Below are 24,513 nucleotides of genomic sequence, written 5' to 3' on the forward strand. Positions count from 1 at the left end.
AAGTACTGCATATGAACAAGATGTCTGTGAAATGGCTCTCACTTCTGCTGCTACTACAGCTGACTTGCTACTTTAGCTCTGGAAGTTGTGGAAAGGTGTTGGCATGGCCAATGAAATACAGTCATTGAATGAATATGAAGACAATCCTGGATGAACTTGTCATGAGGGGTCATAAGGTGACTGTTCTGACATCTTCAGCTTCCATTCTTATTGATCCCAACAAACCATCTGCTATTAAGTTTGAGACTTTACCTATGTCTTTCACTAAAGATAATTTGAAGAATGCCATCAAGCATTTGATAGAGAAATGGACATATCTGGCAAAAAATCCGTTGTGGCCATATTTTTCATCATTGAGAAGTTTATTTTGGGAACTTTCTGACATGCTTATGAATATCTGTAAAAATGTTGTTTCGAACAAGAAGCTTATGACAAAACTACATGAATCAAGGTTTGATGTTGTTCTTGCAGATGCTGTTGGACCCTGTGGTGAGCTGCTGGCTGAGGTACGTAAAGTACCTTTAGTGTACAGTCTCCGCTTCTCTCCTGGTTATTCAGTTGAAAAGTATAGTGGAAGACTTCCATTCCCACCATCCTATGTACCTGCTATGTTTTCAAAATTAAGTGATCACATGACATTCGTGGAGAGGGTCAAAAATATGATATATGCACTTTATTTTGACTTTTGGTTCCAGACATTTAATGAGAAGAAATGGAATCAGTTTTACAGCAAAGTACTAGGTAAGTCATATTTTTAGTTGGTAGCATGAAGCCCTAACTTTCCTAGTGCCTTGGAAGGTGAGTTTGTATAAAGTAACAGAATTTTGTCTCTTATAAGTGAAACAATGAAATGAAAATATAAAATGATTTCATAAATATTATCAAAATATTAAATTATAGGGTAAGGTATAACCCTGTTTCCCATTACTCATACAGATTCTCCAGGAAGTCCTAAAACAAAAACTGAAGCACTTAGGACTTCTCCAAGCAATTATATATCCATATTACTAAACTTCTATTTTTAACTTAAAAAAAGTCACTAGAAACCTCATAAAATGCCTTGATAAATGAAGACAGGTAGATTGAAGAGTTACACACATATTTGTAGCACAAGTATCTAGGTAGCATTCAGAAATTGTTTCTACTTGTGTAGCTCGGTTTCTGTATTATATGATATGATATATGATACAATATGATATACACTATACACATACATATATATTTGCTTTATTAGAGAACACATTCAAACATCTTTGGCTACATCATTCCAATCTCCTTTCCAAAAATTACCTAATATATTCACATGGCAATACTCTTATTTGATCTAACTCTTGTTGTTTTGGTTTTTCCTTCCAGGAAGACCGATTACATTATTAAAGGCAATGGGGAAAGCTGAAATGTGGCTCGTTCGAACATACTGGGATTTTGAACTTCCTCTCCCACTGCTACCAAATTTTGAATTTGTTGGAGACCTCCACTGAAAACCAGCCAAACCCCTGCCTAAGGTTACCTATTCCTATTTATTTTGTTTTGTTTACATTGCATTTTCAATAGGAATAATCCTGTGTTCTTTATTTAGAATATTTAATTACAGTGAGAGAGATGTGGGATGCTAGATAAAGTGACTTGCAAATTAGAAATTCATATATTTATTTCTATACCAACGCAAGTATCAGAATTTCATTATCAAACAGAATAAAGTGGAAGACTTTGAGACTATGTCAGTAAAATTATTACTTTCATTATTCAATACCTAATAAAGCATCAGACTTCATTAAAAGAATTATTATAAAAAATTTTAAAAATAATTATAAAATGACTAGCATATTCCAGAAGTAAGTGCTAATATGCAGAGAAATGGTATAGACACAGTTTCTGCCGTCTGACACTCTACCTGGAAAGATAGAATACCAGCAAGTAGTAAAAACTGTGTGAAATTTTTATAATAAGGAAAGACCACAACACTAAGGAAACATCCAGCAGGAATCAGATGTTATCCCTGAGGCACTGATAATTAAGACAAGATCTGAAAGATGTTCAGGATAGGGCAAGGGTAGAGGAAGGCACAAAAGAAAAGCAGGTAGAGTAGTAATGACAGTTTCCAAGAAGTCTAAGTTTAACCTGAAAAGGAAGAGTCTGAGTAAAGAGGCAGATGATACTGGAGAGGTAAGTTGGAGACAGATAATTATAAGGAGTTTGAAACATCTAGTAGGAGCATTAGGGAGAAAATTAAAAGGGTAAAGAAAGGGAGAGAGATGTTCACATTAAAGAAAACACACACAGGATGTAGTCACTGGGTTGGATTGTAAAGGGGCAAGAGTGAAAAGGGACACCATTTAGCTGGTTGTTGCAAGATACAGGCAACAATGACGGAAAACTAGAATGCAATGTTCGTAGAGTTATGTCCGCACTAACTTTTATAATAATAGTACCAACCTCATATTGTTGTGGGGAAAAAATCTGTTAGTACATATGAAACACCCAAAATGTCTCTGGAACATACTTAGTGATCCAGAAAAAATATTACCTATTGTCTTTATTGTTATTTTGTTGCTATTCCATACTGTCAATAACCCAATGTGTACCAGTCACATGGATCTAATTTCTAAATTACTAGAAACTGGTTTTCCAATATATCAAGATTATATAATCTAGCAAAGCCCTAAAGAGTAGATATCCCAAGGAGTAGTTTAAAAGTAAATTTTAAAAGTTTTTAAATGAAAAATAAAGGTAATTAAAATTTTAATATGTTTAATAAAACTTAAGTTAAATAAAATATAATTTAATACATTTAATTTAAAGTTTTTTTAATTTTAAGAATTTTTTAAGGTTTGACTATCCGATCAGCAAGATGAAACGATAAAATTCTTTTCTAAGGATTGAGAATCTTCACTGCTGCACTAGCCAAAAAGAAGACCATTCTTGAACAATATAAATGTATGACCTAACAATTTTTGGAGCCAAATTCAGCATTCCCTAGCTTTCACATCAGCATTTAAACCATTCCTCATTTCAAATCCCTGGGTTTTACAACTTGCAGAATAAAAGAGATAACTTAGTTTATTAGGATAGGTGTTTTCTGCCTATACCAACCCTATAGAAAACCTCAGTAAAGCTCCCTTAGGGATGTACATCTCAACATCATAGCTGCCTAACAGAATGAGCACAGGGAAAATATACACTGCATATATAAGAACCATAAACTCTGCACATACACTAAACAGCAAATAATTTGTACCACTTCAATCTGAAAACTTCCCGTAGTTTAAAAATACAAAGAATTCTCAACAGTTTATAGGATGCTATTCCTCATGAAGGAAAGTAAGAATCTAATGTGTTTTAAATTGATATGATCTCTTTTAAATTGACTTAAGGGCTTCCTTGGTGGCACAGTGGTTAAGAATCTGCCTGCCAGTGCGGGGACATGCGTTCAAGCCCTGGTCCGGGAAGATCCCACATGCCGCAGAGCAACTAAGCCCGTGCACCACAACTACTGAGCCTGTGCTCTAGAGCCTGTGAGCCACAAGTACTGAAGCCCGCATGCCCAGAGCCCATGCTCCACAACAAGAGAAGCCACCGCAATGAGAAGCCCGTGCACTGCAAAGAGTAGCCCCACTCACCGCAACTAGAGAAAGCCCGTGCACAGCAAGGAAGAACCAATGCAGCCAAAAATAAATAAAAGAAGATGTGGTACATATATACAATGGAATATTACTCAGCCATAAAAAAGAACAAAATAATGCCATTTGCACCAACAAAAACTGAGATAAGATTAGTGAAAGTTCTATGCTATCTAACCCTAGTCTTTGAAAGATTTCCCCGTTCTTATTGCAGGAAAGTGATAGTGTTAGTAAGAAGGGAGGTTAAGAGGAGAGGAATAAGGACAAAGAAAAGATGAATAGTAGGATAATGATAATAATTAGTAATAGTAACTGTTGCTATTAAGTTGCAAAACAAGATTTAAATCCGTCAATGACTGTGAAGATTTCATGATATAAAGAAACTATTCCTTCAAACTACTACCTTTTCCATTCATTATTAGGTTCTCAGAAAATTTCTGTAATTTTTAAAGAATTAAGACATTTGGCAAAATGCTTCAAGAATCTTAAAAATGCTATAGCCTTTGACTTCATAGTATACTCCTAAGAAACCATACAGAGAAAATTAATCAAGATGTGCAAAAACAATATTTTGGGCAGTAATTCATAAAAGCCAACACTGGATGCAATGTAAATATTCAAAATTAAGCAATAATTAAATAAATTATCATGTGCACATCACACCATTACAATCGTTCTCTCAAAGAATTTCTTATTACACTAAATCAACTATAGTATGAGGTTTAGTTGGAAAATAACAGCTATAATAAGATCACAGTTTTCTTGTAGGATAAAAAATATAAATTAGAATTACAATTTTCAAAATATATGTCACAATGTATATTTAGTTATAGGAGTAAATAAGATTAGAATGAAAGCACAAATTTTAGCATAATGCCATCAAAGTCCATCCATGATGTCAAAAAATGGCAGGATGTCCTTCTTTCTCATGGATGAATAACATTCAGTTCTCTGTGTGTGTGTTCATGTGTGTGTGTGTATTATATATATCACATCTTTATCACGTTGAAGTATGTTCCTTCTACACCCAATATGTTGAGGGTTTTTATCAGGAAAGGATGTTGTATCTTGCCAAATGTTATTCTACATCTATTGAGATGATCAAGTTATTTTAAATTTCATTCTATTAATGCAATGTATTACACTTATTGATTTGGGTACTTTGAACCATCCTTACATCCCAGGGATAAATCCCATTTGGTCATGGTATATAATCCTTTTAATGTGTTCTTGAATTTGACTCGCTGATATTTGGATGAGAATTTTTGCGTCTATATTCATCCTGGATAATGGCTTATATTCAAGGTAATACTGGCCCTGTAGAATGAGTTTGGAAGTGTTCCCTCTCTCCTCTTTAATTTTTTTGGAAGAGTTTTTGAAGAACTGGCATTAATTATTCTTTAAATATTTCATAGTATTTGTCAGTGAAGCCATCTGGTCCTGGGGTTTTCTGTTGAGAGGTTTTTGAAACTGATTCAATACCTTTACTTATTATGACTGTCCAGATTTTCTAATTCTTCCTGATTCAGTCTTGATAGATTGCGTGTTTCTAGGAATTTATTCATTCTTCTTGGTAATGTAATTTTTTGGCATATAATTCTACACAGTAGTCTCTTACGAGCCTATGTATTTCTGTAGCATCAGTTGTAATGTCTCCACTTTCATTTCTAATTTTATTTATGTCTTCTTCCTTCCTTAGTTAATCTAGCTAAAGATTGTCATTTTGTTTATTTTTTTTAAAGACAGAGAAAGACAAATACTATATGCTATCCATTTTATATGGAATATAAAAAAGTCAAACTTGTAAAAGCAGAGAGTAATATGGTGGTTACCGGGAGCTGAGGGGTAGGAGAATAGGAGAGATGTCTTTTAAGGGTACAGATTTGCATCTCATAGAAAAATAAGTCCTAGAGATCTAAGGTACAGTACAGTGAATATGGACAACCATATTATATTATAATCATCAAACTTGCTAAGAGACTACATCTTAATTATTCCAACCACAAAAAGAAATAATAATTATGTGACATGATAGAGGTGCAATCATGAAAAATGACAATCCTATTACAATATATTGAATATAAATGTATCAAATCAATACATTATACACCTTAAATTACATAATGTTTTATGTCAAATATATTTCATCTTTAAAATGTACTAAAAACACCTTATTGGTAATAAATACTAATCACATTGAGCCTTCAGTGAGTCATAATCTTTTTGCAATAGTAGCGTCAAAGATCACTGATCAGAGGAGGATTAAATGGTGGTTGAGCAAGATGATGTGGAGCTCACCTCCCCCCACAAACACATCAAAAATACATCTACAGGTGGAACAATTCTCATGGAAAACTAACTGGAAAGTGGCAGAACTCCTACAAACCAAAGCTGTAAGTAAGATACACACATAATTGAGTAGGACAGGATAAAAAGCACTGGTCTGGGACCAATGTCCCTGGGAGGGTACTAAGAGGAAAAGAGAGATTGCACAGGTGGACACTCACTCTGGGAAGTGAGTGAGTCAAGTCACAGACTGGGCATCCCAGTCCTGGGGTCCTACAGGGAGGAGACAAGTTCCCTTGGCTGCTTGGAGAACTGCTGGGACAGATAGAAAGTCTGGAGAAGCCTAGACTCCACTCATGTGGAATGCAAGGGTGCTGGCTTGCCAACAGACAGGGCAGAGAGAGGTCAGCCCTAGTGGTTGCTGCCTCACTGGGCTCCCCAGTCCAAGCCAAGCAAACACTCCTACCCCACCCACTCCACACCACAGCTTGGCCCTGGATCTAGGGAGATTTCCCACAAACTGGGAAAAGATTCAATCTTGGGACACAGAGGTGACCCAGGGCCCGGGGTGTTTGCAGGTGGGATGGTGGAGGCCGTTGTTGGTGCTTACTGAGACAGCACCCCATAAGCAGCCCAGACTTCTGATGGCAGCACAGCTGCTTGAACTCCTGTGACCACAAGTACGCAATCCCAGATGAGCAAATGCTCCAGCCCTGCCCACTTGATACCACAACCTAGATCTGGAGTGACCACAACAGGGGAAGAGATGTGAATGTGAGCTGTGTCTGAGCTAGCCACAGATGCCTACACAAGCAGTGCATCAGACCACTGTAAGCACAGGAGCCCCACTTGCTTCAGCACTCCCCTGCTTTGGGGAAAAGGCCCCAGTGCAGGGAGGAGGAAAAACACACACTTAAATGGAACACACAACCAGCTCGAGCCAGATTCTCAACCTTCTGCTCCAGCACCTTGGGGGCAGACTCCACCTGTGAACGGGTGGAGATTGCCACTGAGCAGAGCAGAAGTCCCACCTCACACCCTGCACAGGCTCAGGCTTCTCCATCACCAGCCACAACCACTACAACAAGGTGATAGCTACCAGCACACCCTAAGGAAATGTGTGACTGGCATCCACATTAAACACAGCCCTCCCACCAAAGGCACACAAGGTCTACATAAGGATGCTTCCACATAAGAACACCACTTCAGGACCACAAGAGATAACTGTTTCACCTATATTCACAGAGACAGAGCAAGTAAAATGAAAAGGCAGAGAACTACTCTCAATTGAAAGAGCAAGACAAAACCCCTGAAAAAAAAAAATAATGAAACAGAGATAATCAGTCTACCAGACAATGAATTCAAACTGTTGATAATAAAAATGCTAACTGAATTAGGAAAGAGAATTCATCTAAGCACAGATCATTCTAACAGGGAACTAGAAAATATAAAGAAGACACACAAAAAAATAGATAATTCTATATCTGAGATAAAAAGCACTCTAGAAGCAATGAATAGAATACTAAATGACACAGAAGAATGCATAAGTAAACTAGAAAATAGAATGAAAATCACCCAATCAGAACAAAAAACAAATAAATAAAAATAAAGTAACATATGAGATCTATGGGATAACATGAAACATGCCAACATTTGCATTTTAGGGGTTCCAGAAGGCGAAAGAGAGAGAAAAGGGTATCGAGATGTATTTGAAGAAATTATGGCTGAAAAATTCCCAAATCTAAAGAAGGAAACAGACATTCAGGTATAGAAAGCACAGAGGATCTGAAACAACATGAACCCAGACAGACCCAGAATAAGACATATCATAATTAATGACAAGAGTTAAAAATAAAGAGAGAATTCTAAAGGCAGAAAGAGAAAGACAAAGAGTCATATACAAAAGAATCACTATAAGGCTATTACCTGATTTCTCTGCAGAAACTTTCAGGCCAGAAGGGGGGCAGCATGATCTATTCAAGTTCCTGAAAGGGAAAAATTTGCAACCTAGGATACTCTACCCAGCAAGATTGTCATTTAAAATAGGAGAGATAAAGAACTTCTCAGACAAGCAATAACTAAAAAAATTTGGCAATAATAAACCTACCCAAAAAGAAATGTTGATGGGTCTTCTCTAAATGAAAAAGAAGTAAGAATCTATAGGAAAGGGATAATCACAGTAGAAATGGCAAATATAAAGTAAGGATTGAAGATCACTTTTTTTCCTGAAGAGCACTTAAATAAGCCAGTATATACATTAAAAGACAAAAAAAATATTGCAAAAGCAATTATAACTACAATAAACAGTAAAGGGATAAGCATGAAGATGTAAAATATAATATCAAAAACACAAAATATGAGGGAGAGGAATAAAAAAATTAATATCCCTTAGAATGTGTTTAAACTTAAATGACTATTAGTTTAAAGAAAGTAGATATAATTATGGGTTAACATATATGAACCCCACGATAACCACAAATTAAAAATGTATAATAGATACACAAAAATCAAAAAGATGGATCCCAAGCATACTATGAAATAAAATCATCATACCACAACAGAAAAACAAAAAGAAGAAGTGAACAGAAAAAAACTACAAAAACAACTGGAAAACAGTTTTAGAATGGCAATAAGTCATTAATAACTATCAAAAATTCCTTTACATGTCAATGGACTAAATGCTCCAACCAAAAGACATAGGGAAGCTGATTGGATAACAAAGAACAAGAGTCTTCAGTATGCTGCCTTACAAGAGACTCACTTCAGGGCAAAAGACATACACAGACTGAAAGTGAGGAGGTAGAAAAAGATATTTCATGTAAATGAAAACAACAAGAAAGCAGAGGTAGCAATACTCATATCAGACAAAATAAACTTTGAAAGGCCATAATGAAAGACAAAGAAGGGCATTATAGGGCTTCCCTGGTGGCGCAGTGGTTGAGAATCTGCCTGCCAATGCAGGGGACACGGGTTCGAGCCCTGGTCTGGGAAGATCCCACATGCCACGGAGCAACTGGGCCCGTGAGCCACAATTACTGAGCCTGCGCGTCTGGAGCCTGTGCTCCGCAACAAGAGAGGCCGCAATGGTGAGAGGCCCGCGCACCGCGATGAAGAGTGGTCCCCACTTGCTGCAACTAGAGAAAGCCCTCGCACAGAAACGAAGACTCAACACAGTCATAAATAAATAAATAAATAAATAAAAGAACGTGAATTTCTTTAAAAAAAAAAAAAAAAGAAAGGCATTATAGAATAATAAAGGGAAAACTAGAAGAGGATATTACACTTGTTAACATATACACACCCAATACAGGAGCACCTAAATATATATAGCAAATACTAACAGACACAAAGGGAAGACTTCACAATAGTACTATAATAGCAGAAGACTTTAAAACCCCTCTGACATCAATGGGCCGATCATCCAGACAAATATCAATAAAGCAACAGTGGTCTTAAATGGCACAATAGACCAGACGAACTTACTTGGTATCTACAGGACATTACTTCCAAAAAAAAATAAGAAATATACATTCTTTTCCAATGCACATGGAATGCTCTCCAATATGGATCACATACTAGGTCACAAAACAAGCATCAACAAACTTATGAGGATAGAAACTATACCAAGCATTTTTCTGACCACAGTAGCATGAAACTAGAAATCAGCTAAAGAAAGAAAATCGGGAAAAGAACAAACATATGGAGACTAAACCGCATGTTACTACCAAAAATGTGGGTCAACAATGAAATCAAAGAGGAAAAAGGAAAACACCTCAAGACAAATAAAAATGGAAACACAGCTTTCCAAAATCTAGGGGTTGCAACAAAAAGCAGTTCTAAGAGGGAAGTTCATAGTGATGCAGGCCTTCCTCAAGAAATAAGAAAAATCTCAAACAACCTAATCTATCAACTAAAGGAATTAGAAGAAGAAGAGAGAAAGCTGTAAGTTGGCAGAAGGAAGGAAATAATAATGATCAGAGAGGAAACAAATGAAATAGACATCAAAAAAAAAAAATAGAAAAATCAATGAAACCAAGAACTGGTTTTTTGAAAAGATAAACAAAATTGATTAATCTTTAGCCAAGCCCACCAAGAAGAAAGAGAGGACCCGAAAAAACAAAAGAAGAAATAAAAGAGGAGAAATAACAACCAATTCCACAGAAATCCAAAAAATCATAAGAGAATACTATGAACAATTACATGCCAACAAATTGGACAACCTAGAAGAAATGGACAAGTTTCTAGGAGCATATAGCCTGCCAAGACTGAGTCAAAAAGAAACAGACAATTTGAACAGACTGATCACTAGAAGTGAAATTGAATTTGAAATTTAAAAAGACTCCCAGGAAACAAAAGTCCAGGACCAGATGGCTTCACTGGGGAATTCTACCAAACATATAAAAAAGAATTTATACCTATCCTTCTCAAACTATTTCAAAAAAGTGAAGAGAAGGGAACACTCCCAAATTCATTCTACAAGACCACAATTACCCTGATACCAAAACCAGTCAAAGACAAAAAAAAGAAAATTATAGGTGGATATCATTAATGAATATAGATGCAAAAATCCTTAAAAAAATATTAGCTAACGAAAAATATTAGCAAACTGAATCCAACAATACATAAAAAGAATCACACACCATGATCAAGTTGGATTCATTCCAGGGTCACAAGGATGACTCAACATATGCAAATCAATCAATGTAATATACCACATTAACAAAGGGAAAGATAAATTATCACATGAATATCTCAATAGATGCACAAAAAGCAATTGATAAAATTCATCATCCATTCATGACAAAACTTTCATCAAAGTGGGTATAGAGGGAACATATTTCAACATAATAAGGGCCATTTATGACAAACCCACAACAAACCTATTACTCAACAGTGATAAGCTGAAAACCTTACCTCTAAATTCAGGAACAAGACAAGGATGCCACTCTCACTGCCTCTATTTAACATAGCATGTGAAGTCCTAACCACAACAATCAGATACAAAAAGGAAATGAAAAGTATCCAGATTGGAAGGAAAAAGGTAAAACTGTCACTATTTGCAGATGACATGATACTCTATATAGAGAACACTAAAGTCTCCACACAAAAACTATTAGAACTAATAAATAATTTCAGCAAGGATGCAGGATACAAGATCAATACAAAGAAATCTGTTGCATTTCTATAAACTAATAATGAAATGTCAGAACAAGAAAGTAAAATAAAAATCCTGTTTAAAATCACATAAAAAATAATAAAATACCTAGGAATAGACTTAATCAAGGAGGTGAAAGACCTACAGGCTGAAAACTATAAAACATTGATGAAAGAAATTGAAGATGATTCAAAGAAATGGAAAGATATCCCCTGTGCTCTTGGGTTGGAAGAATTAGTATTATTAAAAACTGCCTTAGTACCCAAAGCTATCTACAGATTTAGTGCAGTCCTGATCAAAATACCCAGAACATTTTTCACAGAACTAGAACAAATAATACTAAAATTTATATGGAACCCCAAAAGACCCCAAATTGCCATAGCAGTCCTGAGGCTAAAGAACAAAGCTGGAGGTATAATTCTTCCAGACTTCAGACTACATATATGACAAAGCTACAGTAATGAAAACAGTGTGGTACTGGCACAAAAACAGACACATAGATCAATGGAACAGAGTAGAGAGCCCGGAAATAATCCCACACACCTATGGTCAATCAATCTCTGAGAAAGTCAGCAAGAATATGCAACAGAGAAAAGAGTCTCTTCAACAGGTGGTGTTGGGAAAACTGGACAGCCACATTAAAAACAACGAGGTTAGACCATTCCTTTACAACATTATACAAAAATAAACTCAAAATGGTTTAAAGATTTAAATATAAGACCTGAAACTATAAAACTCCTAGAAGGGAACATAGGCAGAACACTCTTTGACATAAATCACAGCAATATTTTCTTGGATCATTCTCCTAAGGCAAAAGAAATAAAAGCAGCAATAAACAAATGAGACCTAATTAACGTAAAACCTTTTGCACAGGAAAGGAAACCATTGGCAGAACAAAAATACAATCTACAGAATGGGAGAAAATATTTGTAAATGATCTGACTGACAAGGGGTTAATATCCAAAATACACAAACAGCTCATACAATTCATTATCAAAGAAAACAAATAACACAATCAAAGAATGGGCACAAGTCTCAAATAGACATTTTTTCCAAAGAAGATGTACAGACGGCTAACAGGCATTCAAAAACATACTCAACATTGCTAACTATTAGAGAAATGCAAATCAAAACTACAATGAGGTATCACCTCACACCTGCCAGAATGGCTAGCATCAAAAAGTCTACGAATAACAAATGTTGGAGAGGATGTGGAGAAAAGGGAACACTTGTAAATTGTTGGTGGGAATGTAAATTGGTGCAGCCACTATGGAAAACATTATGGAGGTTCCTCAAAAAACTAAAAATATGATCCAGCAATTCCTCTCCTGGGTATATACCTGAAAAAAATAAAAACACTAATTTGAAAAGATACATGCACCCCAATGTTCATAACAGCACTATTTACAATAGCCAAGACATGGAAGCAACCTTAGTGCCCATTAACAGATGATTGGATTAAGAAGATGTGGTATATATATATAAATATATATATATTGTACAATGGAATATAACTCAACCATAAAAAATATGAAATACTTCCATTTGCAGCAACGTGGATGGACTTAGAGAATATTATGTTTAGTGAAATAAGTCAGACAAAGATAAACACCATATGATATCATATATGTGGAATATAAAAAATAATACAAATGAAGGTATACGCAAAACAGAAATAGACTCATAGATACAGAAAACAATTTTGTGGTTACCAAAGGGGAGAGGGATGGGAGAATGGACAAATTAGGGATATGGGATTAACAGATATATAAACTACTATGTAGATACACAACAAGGATATACTATATAGCATAGGGAAGTATACACATTATCTTGTAATAACCTATAATGGAGTATAATCTGCAAATATACTGCATCACTATGCTGTACACCTGAAACTAACACAATGTTGTAAATCAACTATACTTCAATTAAAAGATAAATAAAATTTCAAAATTAAAAAATAATTTTTAAAAAGTTCATTGATCCCATATCACCATAACAAACATAATAATAATGAAAAAGTTGGAAATAGTGCAAGAATTACCAAAATGTGACAGACATAGAGACACGAAGCGAGCCAATGCTGTTAGGAAAATGGCGTTGATAGACCTGCTTGACACAGGGTTGCCACAAACCTTCATTTTGTAAAAAAATAAAAAGCAATACCTGTGAAGCATAATAAAGCAAAGCACAATAAAATGAGATATGTCTGTATCACAAAGCTGTATTTGGAGTTGAGACACAATAAATTGAAAACTGGTAGAGCAGACAATAACAGTATTTAAGATTTCTCATTTGTTAGTGTCCCAAATGTTTTTGCATCCTTGGGCACTGCATCATAGTAAAATTCAGGTGAATCAGAGGCATGGCTTTTCTTTAAAATGAAGTTTGTACAAGTGGCAATATATAGAGCTCCTGCCAAAGGTGAACTTAAGAGTAGGCCCCTTTGGGTCTGCAGCCCCACTGGTGGTTACTTCCCTGATGTGCAAATATAATAGTAGAATAGACATACTAGCAGACTAGATTCTTGACTTAAGTAATAGCTAGCTCAGTCTTGGTTACAGGGAATCCATTATGTTGGGCCTGAAGGGGAACAGAATATGCCACCCCAAAATATGTCACTTTGGCATATTATTTTGAATTAAAGTTACTTAGGAAACAGCTGGTGCAAGGATACTCTGACCCTCCTTATCCCCCCCTGAAAGCAGGAAATAAATCTCCCATGTGAAGCTACCCTCTCTATGACCAGGAGAGTAGAAGGCATCCTTATCAACAGAGATAAGGAATTTAGGGCTGAGAAGACTATTTAAACAAACCTTGTTACTCCTTCACGAATTTGCTACCCCAAGCCCAAACCCCTTTATCTTGTCTATTCTTCACAAATGTATTCTTTTTTTTTTTTTTTTTTTTAATAAGTCATTTCTCCTCCCTGAGCCTCAGCTTCCTTATCTGTACCACGGGTCTGGCTACCAATTTCACAGAGATGTGGATTACTCTTCATTTTCTTAAAAAATTTATTCAATTTATTTATTTATTTATTTTTAGCTGTGTTGGGTCTTCATTGCTGCGTGTGGCTTTCTTTAGTTGCGGTAAGCGAGGGCTCCTCTTCGTTGCAGTATGCGGGCTTCTCATTGAGGTGGCTTCTCTTGTTGCAGAGCATGGGCTCTAGGTGCACGGGCCTCAGTAGTTGTGGCACATGGGCTCAGTAGTTGTGGAACACGGGCTTAGTTGCTCTGCTGCATGTGGAATCTTCCCGAACCAGGGCTGGAACCCCTGTCCCCTGCATTGGCAGGCGGATTCCTAACCACTGCGCCACAAGGGAAGCCCCAAAAATGTATTCTTTCTTTGTTTAAAAGGTATAAAATGTGCCTGTTTTGGTCATTTCTTTGAGTCTCATATTTTTATGGGATCACTTATGTACAAAATTAAATTTGTTTTTTTCCTGTTAATCTCTCATATGTCAATTCAATTATTAGATCAGTCAATGAACCAGGGAGAGAAGGAAAAAGTTTTCCTCCCCTACAGGCCCACATGTAGCATTCATCTCTGAACCCGATCTGTTCAAACAATCTGTTCAAACATTCATCAAACCAGCACTAGAGTGACCAGATATTTGGTGCCTCCTCTATAATAAATATTAAGTCTAACAATCCAAAATATATGGAAATATAGTATTTCATTGATTTAACTGGCAAATCTCTAATTATTAATATGATTAGCCATCTTTGTGTGTATGTGTGTGTATATGATTAGCCATCTTTGTGTGTGTGTGTGTGTGTGTATATTTTGTGTGTGTGTGTGTGTGCGCATCCATTCCAGGCTCTTTTTTGCATATATTGCACACTTTTTCCATTGTGCTTTTTCTACTGACTCTTGTTTGGTTTAGAGAAGGTACAAAAGATCAATTCGTCATTTGCAAAAAATGGCTGAGAGTGACTGGCACAGAAACAAGATTCATGAAAGACAGATAAACTGGTAAAAATTAATCAGAAATTCAAGGTCAGAGAAGATGAACTTTGGAGCTGGGTTGATCAATCATAATGACGACATGCAGGTTGCAAGAGTCAGGATGGAATGAAATAAAAAGGGAGGCAAACACATTGAATCAGATCACAAATACTGCAATGCAGCGCAGGACGGGTAAGTAAGGCCAGGAAAGCAATTAGAAACAAGAGAGCTTTAAAAGCACAACAGATAATCAGGAGGGCTCTGATGCAATGTATTAGCAAATAACACATATTCTAATCAGTTTACTGAAAATTCATAGAGCCTTTAGGTCTAGGGGGCTCTATCAGTCAAGGTTCAGTCAGGAAAACAGAAAATTCAGTAATTCTCTCTACAGCTGATCGTGTTCATTCTTCTGTTCGTCCATTCAGTTCCATTTATTTCATATAATCAATGAATGTATTTCTGATTTCTAGAATTTCTAAATGGTTCTTTTTATAGTCAACCTTCCCACCCCAACCCATTCTTAACTGCTTTCATCTCTGAACAGTCTAAACATCCTTTTTTTAAAATAAGTTTTTATTGAAAGTATAGTTGATTTACAATGTTTTGTTTCTGGTGTACAGCAAAGTGATTCAGTTATATGTATATATATATTCTTTTTTGTATTATTTTCCATTATAGTTTTTTACGAGATATTGAATATCATCCCCTGTGCTATACAGTAGGACCTTGTTATTTATCTATTTTATATGTAATAGTTTGTATCTGCTAATCCCAAACTCCTGATTTATTCCTCACCCCCCCTCCCCCTTTGGTAACCATAAGTTTGTTTTCTATGTGAGTCTGTTTCTGTTTTGTAAATAAAATTGTATCACTTTTTAGATTCCACATACAAGTGATATCACATGACATTTGTTTTTGTCTGACTTACTTCACTTAGAATGATTATCTCTAGATCCATTCATGTTGCTGCAAATGGCATTATTTCATTCTTTTTATGGTTGAGTAATATTCCATTGTATAAATATACCACATCTTCTTTATCCATTTATCTGCCAATGGACATGTATGTTGCTTCCTTGCCTTTGCTAAACAGTGCCACTATGACCAACACTGGGGTGCATGTATCTTTTCGAATTAGAGTTTTCGTCTTTCCCAGATATATGCCCAGGATTGGGATTGTTGGATCATATGGTAGTTCTATTTTTAGTTTTTTAAGGAACCTCCATACTGTTCTCCATAGTGACTGCACACCAGTTTACATTCCCACCAACAGTGTAGGAAGTTTCCCTTTTCTCCACACCCTCTCCAGCATCTATTATAGACTTTTTAATGATGGCCATTCTGACCAGTGTGAGGTGATACCTCATTATAGTTTTGATTTGCATTTCTCTAATAATTAGCAATGCTAAGGATCTTTTCAGGTGCCTATTGGCCATCTGTATGTCTTCTTTGGAGATATGTCTATTTAGGTCTTCTGCCCATTTTTTGATTGGGATTTTTTTGTTATTAAGTTTTATGAGCTGTTTGTATATTTTGGAAATGAAGCCCTTGTCGATCATGTTAGTAAATATTTTCTCCCAGTTCATAGGTTGTCTTTTCGTTTTGTTTATGGTTTTCTCTCCTGTGCAAAATCTTGTAAGTTTGATTGGTCTCATTTATTTTTGCTTTTATTTCTATTGTCTTGGGAGACTGACCTAAGAAAATATTGCTAGGATTTATGTCATAGAATGTTTTGCCTATAAGCATGCTTACTTTAAAATCTCATCATGATTTTTTTCCTCTATCTATAATCCTTGGGTGCAAATCATCCTATTTTGTATGGTTGGTTATTTCCTCATGTGGTTTTCATGAATTTATCTTCAACAGGTGTTTATTTCTGCAAACATTCCACATGTCCTGTATTGTAAAAGCATCCCTTCAGAATGTTTTTTGATTGCCTCTGCTGCAGCCTAAGGGGATGACCAGTTCCATTACAATTTATTTATTTATTTTTAGCCTAAAGTCACTGCGTTCTATAGACAGAGTAAATTTTGATCCCTATTGTTAAGGTCCTTATCTTTTTAAAATTCCTCCCCAAAGCCACTGTTGTATAGCTCCCGTAAGCATGTATTCATGGGATTTCCTCTTATGCTAACAATTCGTGGATATCCTTTCTTGGTTTCATACTTCGCTGTGTATGTTGTTCTATGTTGTCTTTTCTTCAGTATGTATATGCAACTGAAGCAGAAGAAGTACAAGAGGGTTGAGTCATTTATGATCAGCTCAGTCCACTACACTGAATGGAACTCTTAAATGTGTTTGAGGATATGACATTCCCTTTTAATTATTTTTTAAATTTTATTGTAGTCAGAGACGTCTCACATAAATACTTTAGAATTTGTTGAGATTTCATTTGTGACCTTGCGTAAGGTCAATTTTGTAAAATGTTTCATGTGTGTGCTCTTGAAAAGAATGGATATACTCTATATGTAACCGTGGAATTCAATAGATGAATCTTGTCAATTTTTTTCCCAAAACAATCAAATTTCATACTAATTTTTGTTTGCTTGATCGATCAGTTTCCAAGGGTACATTAAAATCTCACAGATTTTTCTTACTTGTTCATTCTTAGTCAATTACTTCTACCCATAGAAATGTTTATCACATTTTATACTTTCCATCTTTCATCCTACTTGTTTGATATTATTACATCAATTTTCATTTAGTTAGTATTAGAGTGTGTGTGTATATAACAATTCTAGGTAATTTGTATTATTTATTTCATTTTAAATTTAAAAAATTGTAACTTTACAGTACAGAACCTGTAGACATCATCTTAACCAAGTGATCAAAGATAGTATCACCATTAATGAGACACATTAATATCATGTCTCCTGAAAATGATGTACTGAGAAGAGCACATCACTTCTGCAGTATTATTGCCAAAAATGCATAATTTGAATTGAATCATAAGTAAATATTAAGCAAACCTAAATTGAGGGTCATCCTATAAAATAACTGGCCAATAATTTATCAAAAGTGCCAAAATTAAGAAAGACCAAAAAAAAAAAAAAAAAACCAAGGGACTATCCAAGATTAAAAGAGACTAAGGAGATATGACAACTACGTGCAACATATGAACCTGGATTGGATCCTGGTGCAGAAAAAGTTACTGAAAGAATAGAAAAACCTGAAGCTAGATCCTTACACTGTGGTTCCTACACCCTACCTACTCTCATTCTCCACCCCCACCCCCAGAAAGTTAGGGTCCTTTTTTAAAGAAATTGTCCAGAGTGAAAAAAATTAACTAAAATCGATGTAACACATCAAAGTAAAGCCCTTCTCATTCTGACATGTATGGGTCCCTTAGGTAATGTGTAGTAATACACACTCAGCATAAAAGTCAAAGCCAGGCAGTTAATAAATCCTTCACAAGTACAAAGAAATCCCAGTGATCCCTTTGATCAGTTGTCTCATTCTTTAATATGAACAAAGATCAGGAAACATTTAGGGATAGCTAATAAAATGGCAGATTAAGGCCAACATAAACACACACACACACACATACACACACACATAAACATAGTGAACAAATGAGAATTTTAAAAATAAAAAGTTTAACCTTATTTAGTAACCACAGAGGTAGTCAAAAATATTTCATTCAGGAAGAATAATATACTACAAAATGAAATGAGAAAAAAGGGAAAGCGCTTGTATATTTCACACCTCTTATGCCCTGTCTCATACCTTTTTAACCTATTTTGTTCATTAGCAAGAAGCTTCTGCACAGTTATAATTTGATAGCACAGATCTCTCACTTTCTACATTAGGGCTTCTTTGACACCACTGCATGGAACTGCTGAGGGAACTCACCTAACACTCACCCATGCATAATCTAGCAGTATATTGAATAGGAGCCCTCTCCCACCCTTCAGGTGGTCATTTGTGATTATATTCTACATGACTTTTTACTGGGTCCCAGTGGGCTTAAGTTCCAGTTGCTCACAGTGATGATTAGCTTGGTAATATACTTGTACAAACTTTCCTCCCTTCCTGTTTCACCCTTCCCTGTCCCCTACTCCTGCATCCTAGGAGTTCTCAAAATAAACTACTACTTTGTGATCCTTATCTCAGGCTCTGTTTTCTGAAAATAGACTGAGGCAGTTTGTACAAGAACTGGCTCTAAAAAGCAGACCTGCACGAGGAAACTTGGAAATTGGCTAATTCACTAATAACTGGCAATAACAATCTCACTGCTGATGACGTGCAACAGTGATAGCTCCTAGCATTCGATAAAATCACAATTTATAAGATTCACACAACGGGGGAGCAAGAATTGGGGTGAGGTTCATGGGGAAGATAAAGTATTGACTTATGGACAGTATGGAGACAATGGTAATTACACAGTTTACAGAGTGAAATGGATTTTTTAACAGTTTTAGAAACCTTGTAAAAAGTAAATGACAAGCTAAGTTTAAGTAAATATCAAATCAAAATACACTGCAAAAGTCAGAAGTTCTCCTTGGCAGTGTTTAGAGACTCTTCTGCAACAGCACCAAAACAGACTTAGAATTTAATTGCAAAGAGAGCAGAGATACAACAGAGACTCAACTCACGTCAACAATTTTCCTATACCAAAGTCAGGGCCTAGATAGAAAAAGAATGGGACTCTTGAGAACTGGGATGGGGGAGCGAGCCCGAAAATCCTCAATCCCCAGATTCTTTTGGGTTCTGCTTCTGGGGGTAGGGTAGTGAAGACAGTTCTATCAGGGGTCACAGTAAAGTTACCACTGAACTTAAAGCTATGACTACCACATTTTGGACTCCTCATATCAGTGACACAGTGGACAAAGAAAATAGTAACTATTAGTGGGGACAATTGACCCTGATTCTAGTCAGGAGATAGGATCACAGTTCCATGATAGGGAAGGAAGGGATTTATCAGAAACTCTGGATGCAGAGGGGTGCCTAAAGTTTAGAGGAATGGAACTCATTTGTTCACTGTGTTTATTCTGGTGTGTGTGTATGTGTGTGTGTGTTTAGTTACCTAATGTGTTTAGTTAACTAATTTAGTTAACTACTGATAACTCTAAGAGTGTACTTGCAGCAACCATGACCCAACAAGGGTAAGGTAGTTTGAGGATGAAGGCTCACGGCATCCCATCAGACTAGCAATTTAGAACACCCTAACTGCTGGCCCAGAGAGAGGGAAACATAGAATTTGTAGTAGAGGAGGAAGATGCAGAAACAAGTGAAGCTTTCTCTAAAGAAAAAGATAGTGGTAGCAGTGCCTCAGTGGAGGAATTGAAATTAAAAATGTGGCTGGTTTGAAAACAGGCAACAAATTTTATGAGGTTTGGATAAATGAATGAAATACACATTTTCTAAACTTGATAAACCTAGAAACAGCTACATATTATTTAGCGATATGATAACCATCAGAAGAAACCAAAACTTAGTTAAGTAGGATAATGGTCAGGAGATACTTCTTTTATAATATAAGCCCATGTACACTATTTGATCTACTTAACCACGTGTATGAATTCTTAGGTTTTTGCTAAGCTTTTTTTTCCTTTCCCAAATGAAGTACTATCATGAAAATCAAGAACCAGACAAGAATGTTTAGTTGTTAATCTTTAACTATTCAGTACTGTACTGGAAGTCCTGGACAATTCAATAAGAAAAATATGTAAAAGTAATAAAATTTGGAACACAGGAGGAGAATTGGACATCATTTGTAGGTAATATGGTGTGTTGAGAAAAATCAAACAATTGAAAAATGATCATAGGTTACTATAAGTTCTGTAAGATGGCCAAAAATAAGACTAATATTAAAAATAAATAGACTTCCTAAGTTCAGGGGAAAAAAATCAAATATAAAATATTGTAGAATTTACCACAGTAGCAACAGAAAGCATAAATAAAAATAATCCTAACAAGAAATATGTAATACATACTGGAAGAAAAATATCAAGGTCTATTTAAGAATATGAAAAAAATGGAAAGAACTACCGTGTACCCAGATGGGTAACCTCAGCAGTTAAATTATTCTCTCCAAATTGTTGTATAACATCAATGCATTTATTTCAAAATCCTGAAAATATTTTTAAAAGGCCCAGAAATGTTACACTGTTATTATGGAGTATTAAATGCACAAAAATAAGAAAAAAATTGAAAGTGAACAATACACACTAGAGTGGATGATAGTTATTAAAAAACCGTGGCCCTGCTGCAAGCAGACAGAGATAAGTAGATCAATGAACAGTCTAGAGTCCAAAGCAGACACACATGTATGTAGAAATTCAGTGTATAATAATGGGGGCTTTGAAAATCATTCAGACATGATTACTCAATTATAAATGGTGTTGGGACAACTGTACAATGAGACCCCCCCCATGTCATATTCTCACACTCTGCAGATTGAATTAAAGATTTAAATATTAAAAAACTTCTAAATTTTAAAATACATAGAACCCTTTTCAGAAACTTGGAATGAAAACAGCATAAACTCAAGAATCCATAAGTAATTTACATGTTTAACTGTATGAAAGATTTAAACTTTTAAATGGAGGAAGATACCATCAACAAAATAAAAAGAAAACCTATCATTAGCTGATAACACTGATAATACATAATTAATATTTGTATGTATATTATTAATATGTATAAAATATAAATATAAAGGTAAACTCATATATAAGCAGAGAATAGGAAAAGGCAATTTCTAGGAAAAGAAATATAAATGTTCAACAAATTTATGAAAAATGCTCAAATTTATAAATAATTAAGGAAATATCAGTCAGCATAAAAATGAAATAGTGTTTTTCTCCTGTCAGACTGCAGGAAGTTAAGGGCTTTATAGTTTTCAGTGCTGATAAGAGTATATAGTAAATGGGCAAGTCTCATAAACTGTTTTAAGTAAACTGTACAACTACTTGGCGAATGATTTGACAATACCTATCAAAATGTAAAATGACTAAACCGTATCGTTTCAAGATCCCTCCTTATCTTACAAAAAAGAGTATAAGTGTTAAGGTATGTGTACTAGAATACTCAATACAGCACAGTTGTAATAGCAACATTTAGGAGTTCTCTAATTGTCTAAGAGTAGGTTAATGGATAAAGACATTTTGGTACATCCATACATTAGAAAAGATGGAGCCACTGAAAAGAAAAAAGGCAGTCAATATGCTCTAACTCAGAAGTATGTTCATGATACATTGTTAAGTGAAAAAAAGCTATTTGCAGAAATATTTTCTAAAATAATTTTAAACAATGCACGCAAAGAATTACATAAACATAGAAAAAAGTGTGGAATAAACATCAAACTGATAACATGCTACCCGTGCTTCCTGAGATAACCTCCAGAGACAGAGGCTGGCAGGCACCATTTTCACCATCTTTTTTTCTTTCCTCTTTTCTTGACAGGAGCCATCTTCATGCTCTCCCTCTGCTGCTGCCCCGATTTTTGTGGTTGCCATGCAGGGGACACCCCTAATCGCTTGTCTCTGAAGGCCAGAGGGGCTTACAGGGCTTGCTCCCATGGCACTGTAACAATCACAGAAAAGTTCTTGGCAGACTACCACCCCCAGCGTGCTGCACAGACAGTAGACAGAAACACACCTCCAATCTTCCTGAGAAAGAGGCCTGTTTGTCCAGAAGCTTTGGCCTGAGGGGCAGGCTTCTGGTCTGGCACACTTCCAAAGGCATACAGAGATGCTCTCAGGGAGTTGTTAGAACTAATAAATTCAGTAAAAGTGTAGGATATAAAATTAATATACAAAAATCTGCTGCATTTCAATACTCTAACAACAAACTATCAGAAAGAGAAATTAAGAAAACAATCCATTTATAATTGCATCAAAAAGAAAATATCTAGCAATAAATTTAACCAAGGTGAAAGATCTGTACACTGAACACTGTGAGACATTGATGAAAGAAACTGAAGAAGACACAAATAAATGAGAAGATATCCCGTGATCACGGATTGGAAGAAATAATACTGTTAAAATGTCCATACTAACCATAGTGATCTACAGATTTAATGCAGTTCTTATCAAAATTCTAATGGCATTTTTCACAAAAATGTAACAAACGATCCTAAAGTTTGTATGGAACCACAAAGGACGCCCAAATAGCCAAAGCAATCTTGAGAATAAAGAACAAAGCTGGAGGCATCACACACCCTGATTTCAAACTATCCTACAAATCTATAGTAATCAAAACAGTATGGTACTGGCGTAAAAACAGACATAGATCAATGGAACAGAATAGAGTTGAGAAATAAACCACACATATATGGTCAACTAATTTACAACAAAAGAGACAAGAATATACAATGGGAGTAGGGCAGTCTCTTCAATAAATGATGTTGGGAAAATGAGACAGCCACATGCAAAAGAATGAAAGTGGATGTCTTACACCATATGCAAAAGTTAACCCAAAATGGGTTAAAGACTTAAACTTAAGACCTGAAACAAGAAAACTCCTAGAGGAAAAAAATAGGCAGTAAGCTCCTTGACATTCATCTTGGCGACGGTTTTTTGACTCTGATTCCGAAAGCAAAGGCAATAAAAGTAAAATAAACAAGTGAGACTACAAGCAACTTTGTTTTATTGCACTACCCTTTAATATGCTTTACTGATACTGCATTTTTTTTTTACAAATTGAAGGTTTATGGCAACCTTGCATTGCTAGATGATGGTTACCATTTTTTAGCAATAAAGTTCTTTTAACTAAGGTACATACATTGTTTTTTTAGACGTATTGCTATTGCACACTTAATAGACTATAATATAGTGTAAACATAACTTAAATGCACCAGGAAACCAAAAAACTCATGTGACTAGTTTTACTGAGGTATTTGCTTTATTACAGTGGTCTAGAATTGAACCTGCAATTATCTCCATAGTATGCCTGTACATCAAACTAAAAAGCCTCTGCACAGCAAAGGAAATCATCAACAAAATGAAAAGGCAGCCTACAGAATGGGAGAAAATATTTGCAAATCATATATCTGATAAGGTGTTAATATCCAAAATATATTAAAAAAACTCATACAACTCAATAGCAAAAAAACAAAACCCCCAAAAAATCCAATTAAAAAATGGTAGATCTGAATAGCTATTTTCCAAAGAAGAGAAACAGATGGCCAACACGTTCATGAAAAAGTGCTCATGATCACTAATTATCAGGAAAATGCAAATCAAAATATCACCTCACACCTGTTAGAATGGCTATTATCAAAAAGACAAGAAATAACAAGTGTTGGTGAGGATATGAAGAAAAGGGAACCCTCCTATACTGTTGGTGAGATTGTAAACTGGTGCAACCACTATGCAGAACAGTATGTAGTTTCTTCAAAAAACTAAACAATAGAACTACCATACTATCCAGCAATTTCACTTCTGGGTACTTACCCAAAGAAAACGAAAGCACTAATTCAAAAAGATATATGCACGTCCATGTTCATTGCAAATTTACAATAGCCAAGATGCAGACATAACCTGAGTGTCCACT

The 24,513-nt window shown here is 35.4% G+C and overlaps 1 protein-coding gene across 1 annotated transcript; it reads left to right on the top strand.

The window, feature by feature from the left end:
* The first annotated feature begins 3 nt into the window (after positions 1-3).
* LOC137763474 (UDP-glucuronosyltransferase 2B4-like) lies at positions 4-22,667 on the top strand. The gene is given in 4 exon segments (XM_068541981.1): positions 4-741; positions 1,357-1,505; positions 3,835-3,850; positions 22,423-22,667. Coding segments are annotated over 4 exon segments (1,140 nt in total). The 5' UTR covers positions 4-11.
* Positions 22,668-24,513: the final 1,846 nt, after the last annotated feature.

This window comes from Eschrichtius robustus, chromosome 4 (assembly GCF_028021215.1).
Source record: "Eschrichtius robustus isolate mEscRob2 chromosome 4, mEscRob2.pri, whole genome shotgun sequence".
Taxonomy (NCBI): Eukaryota; Metazoa; Chordata; class Mammalia; order Artiodactyla; family Eschrichtiidae; genus Eschrichtius; species Eschrichtius robustus.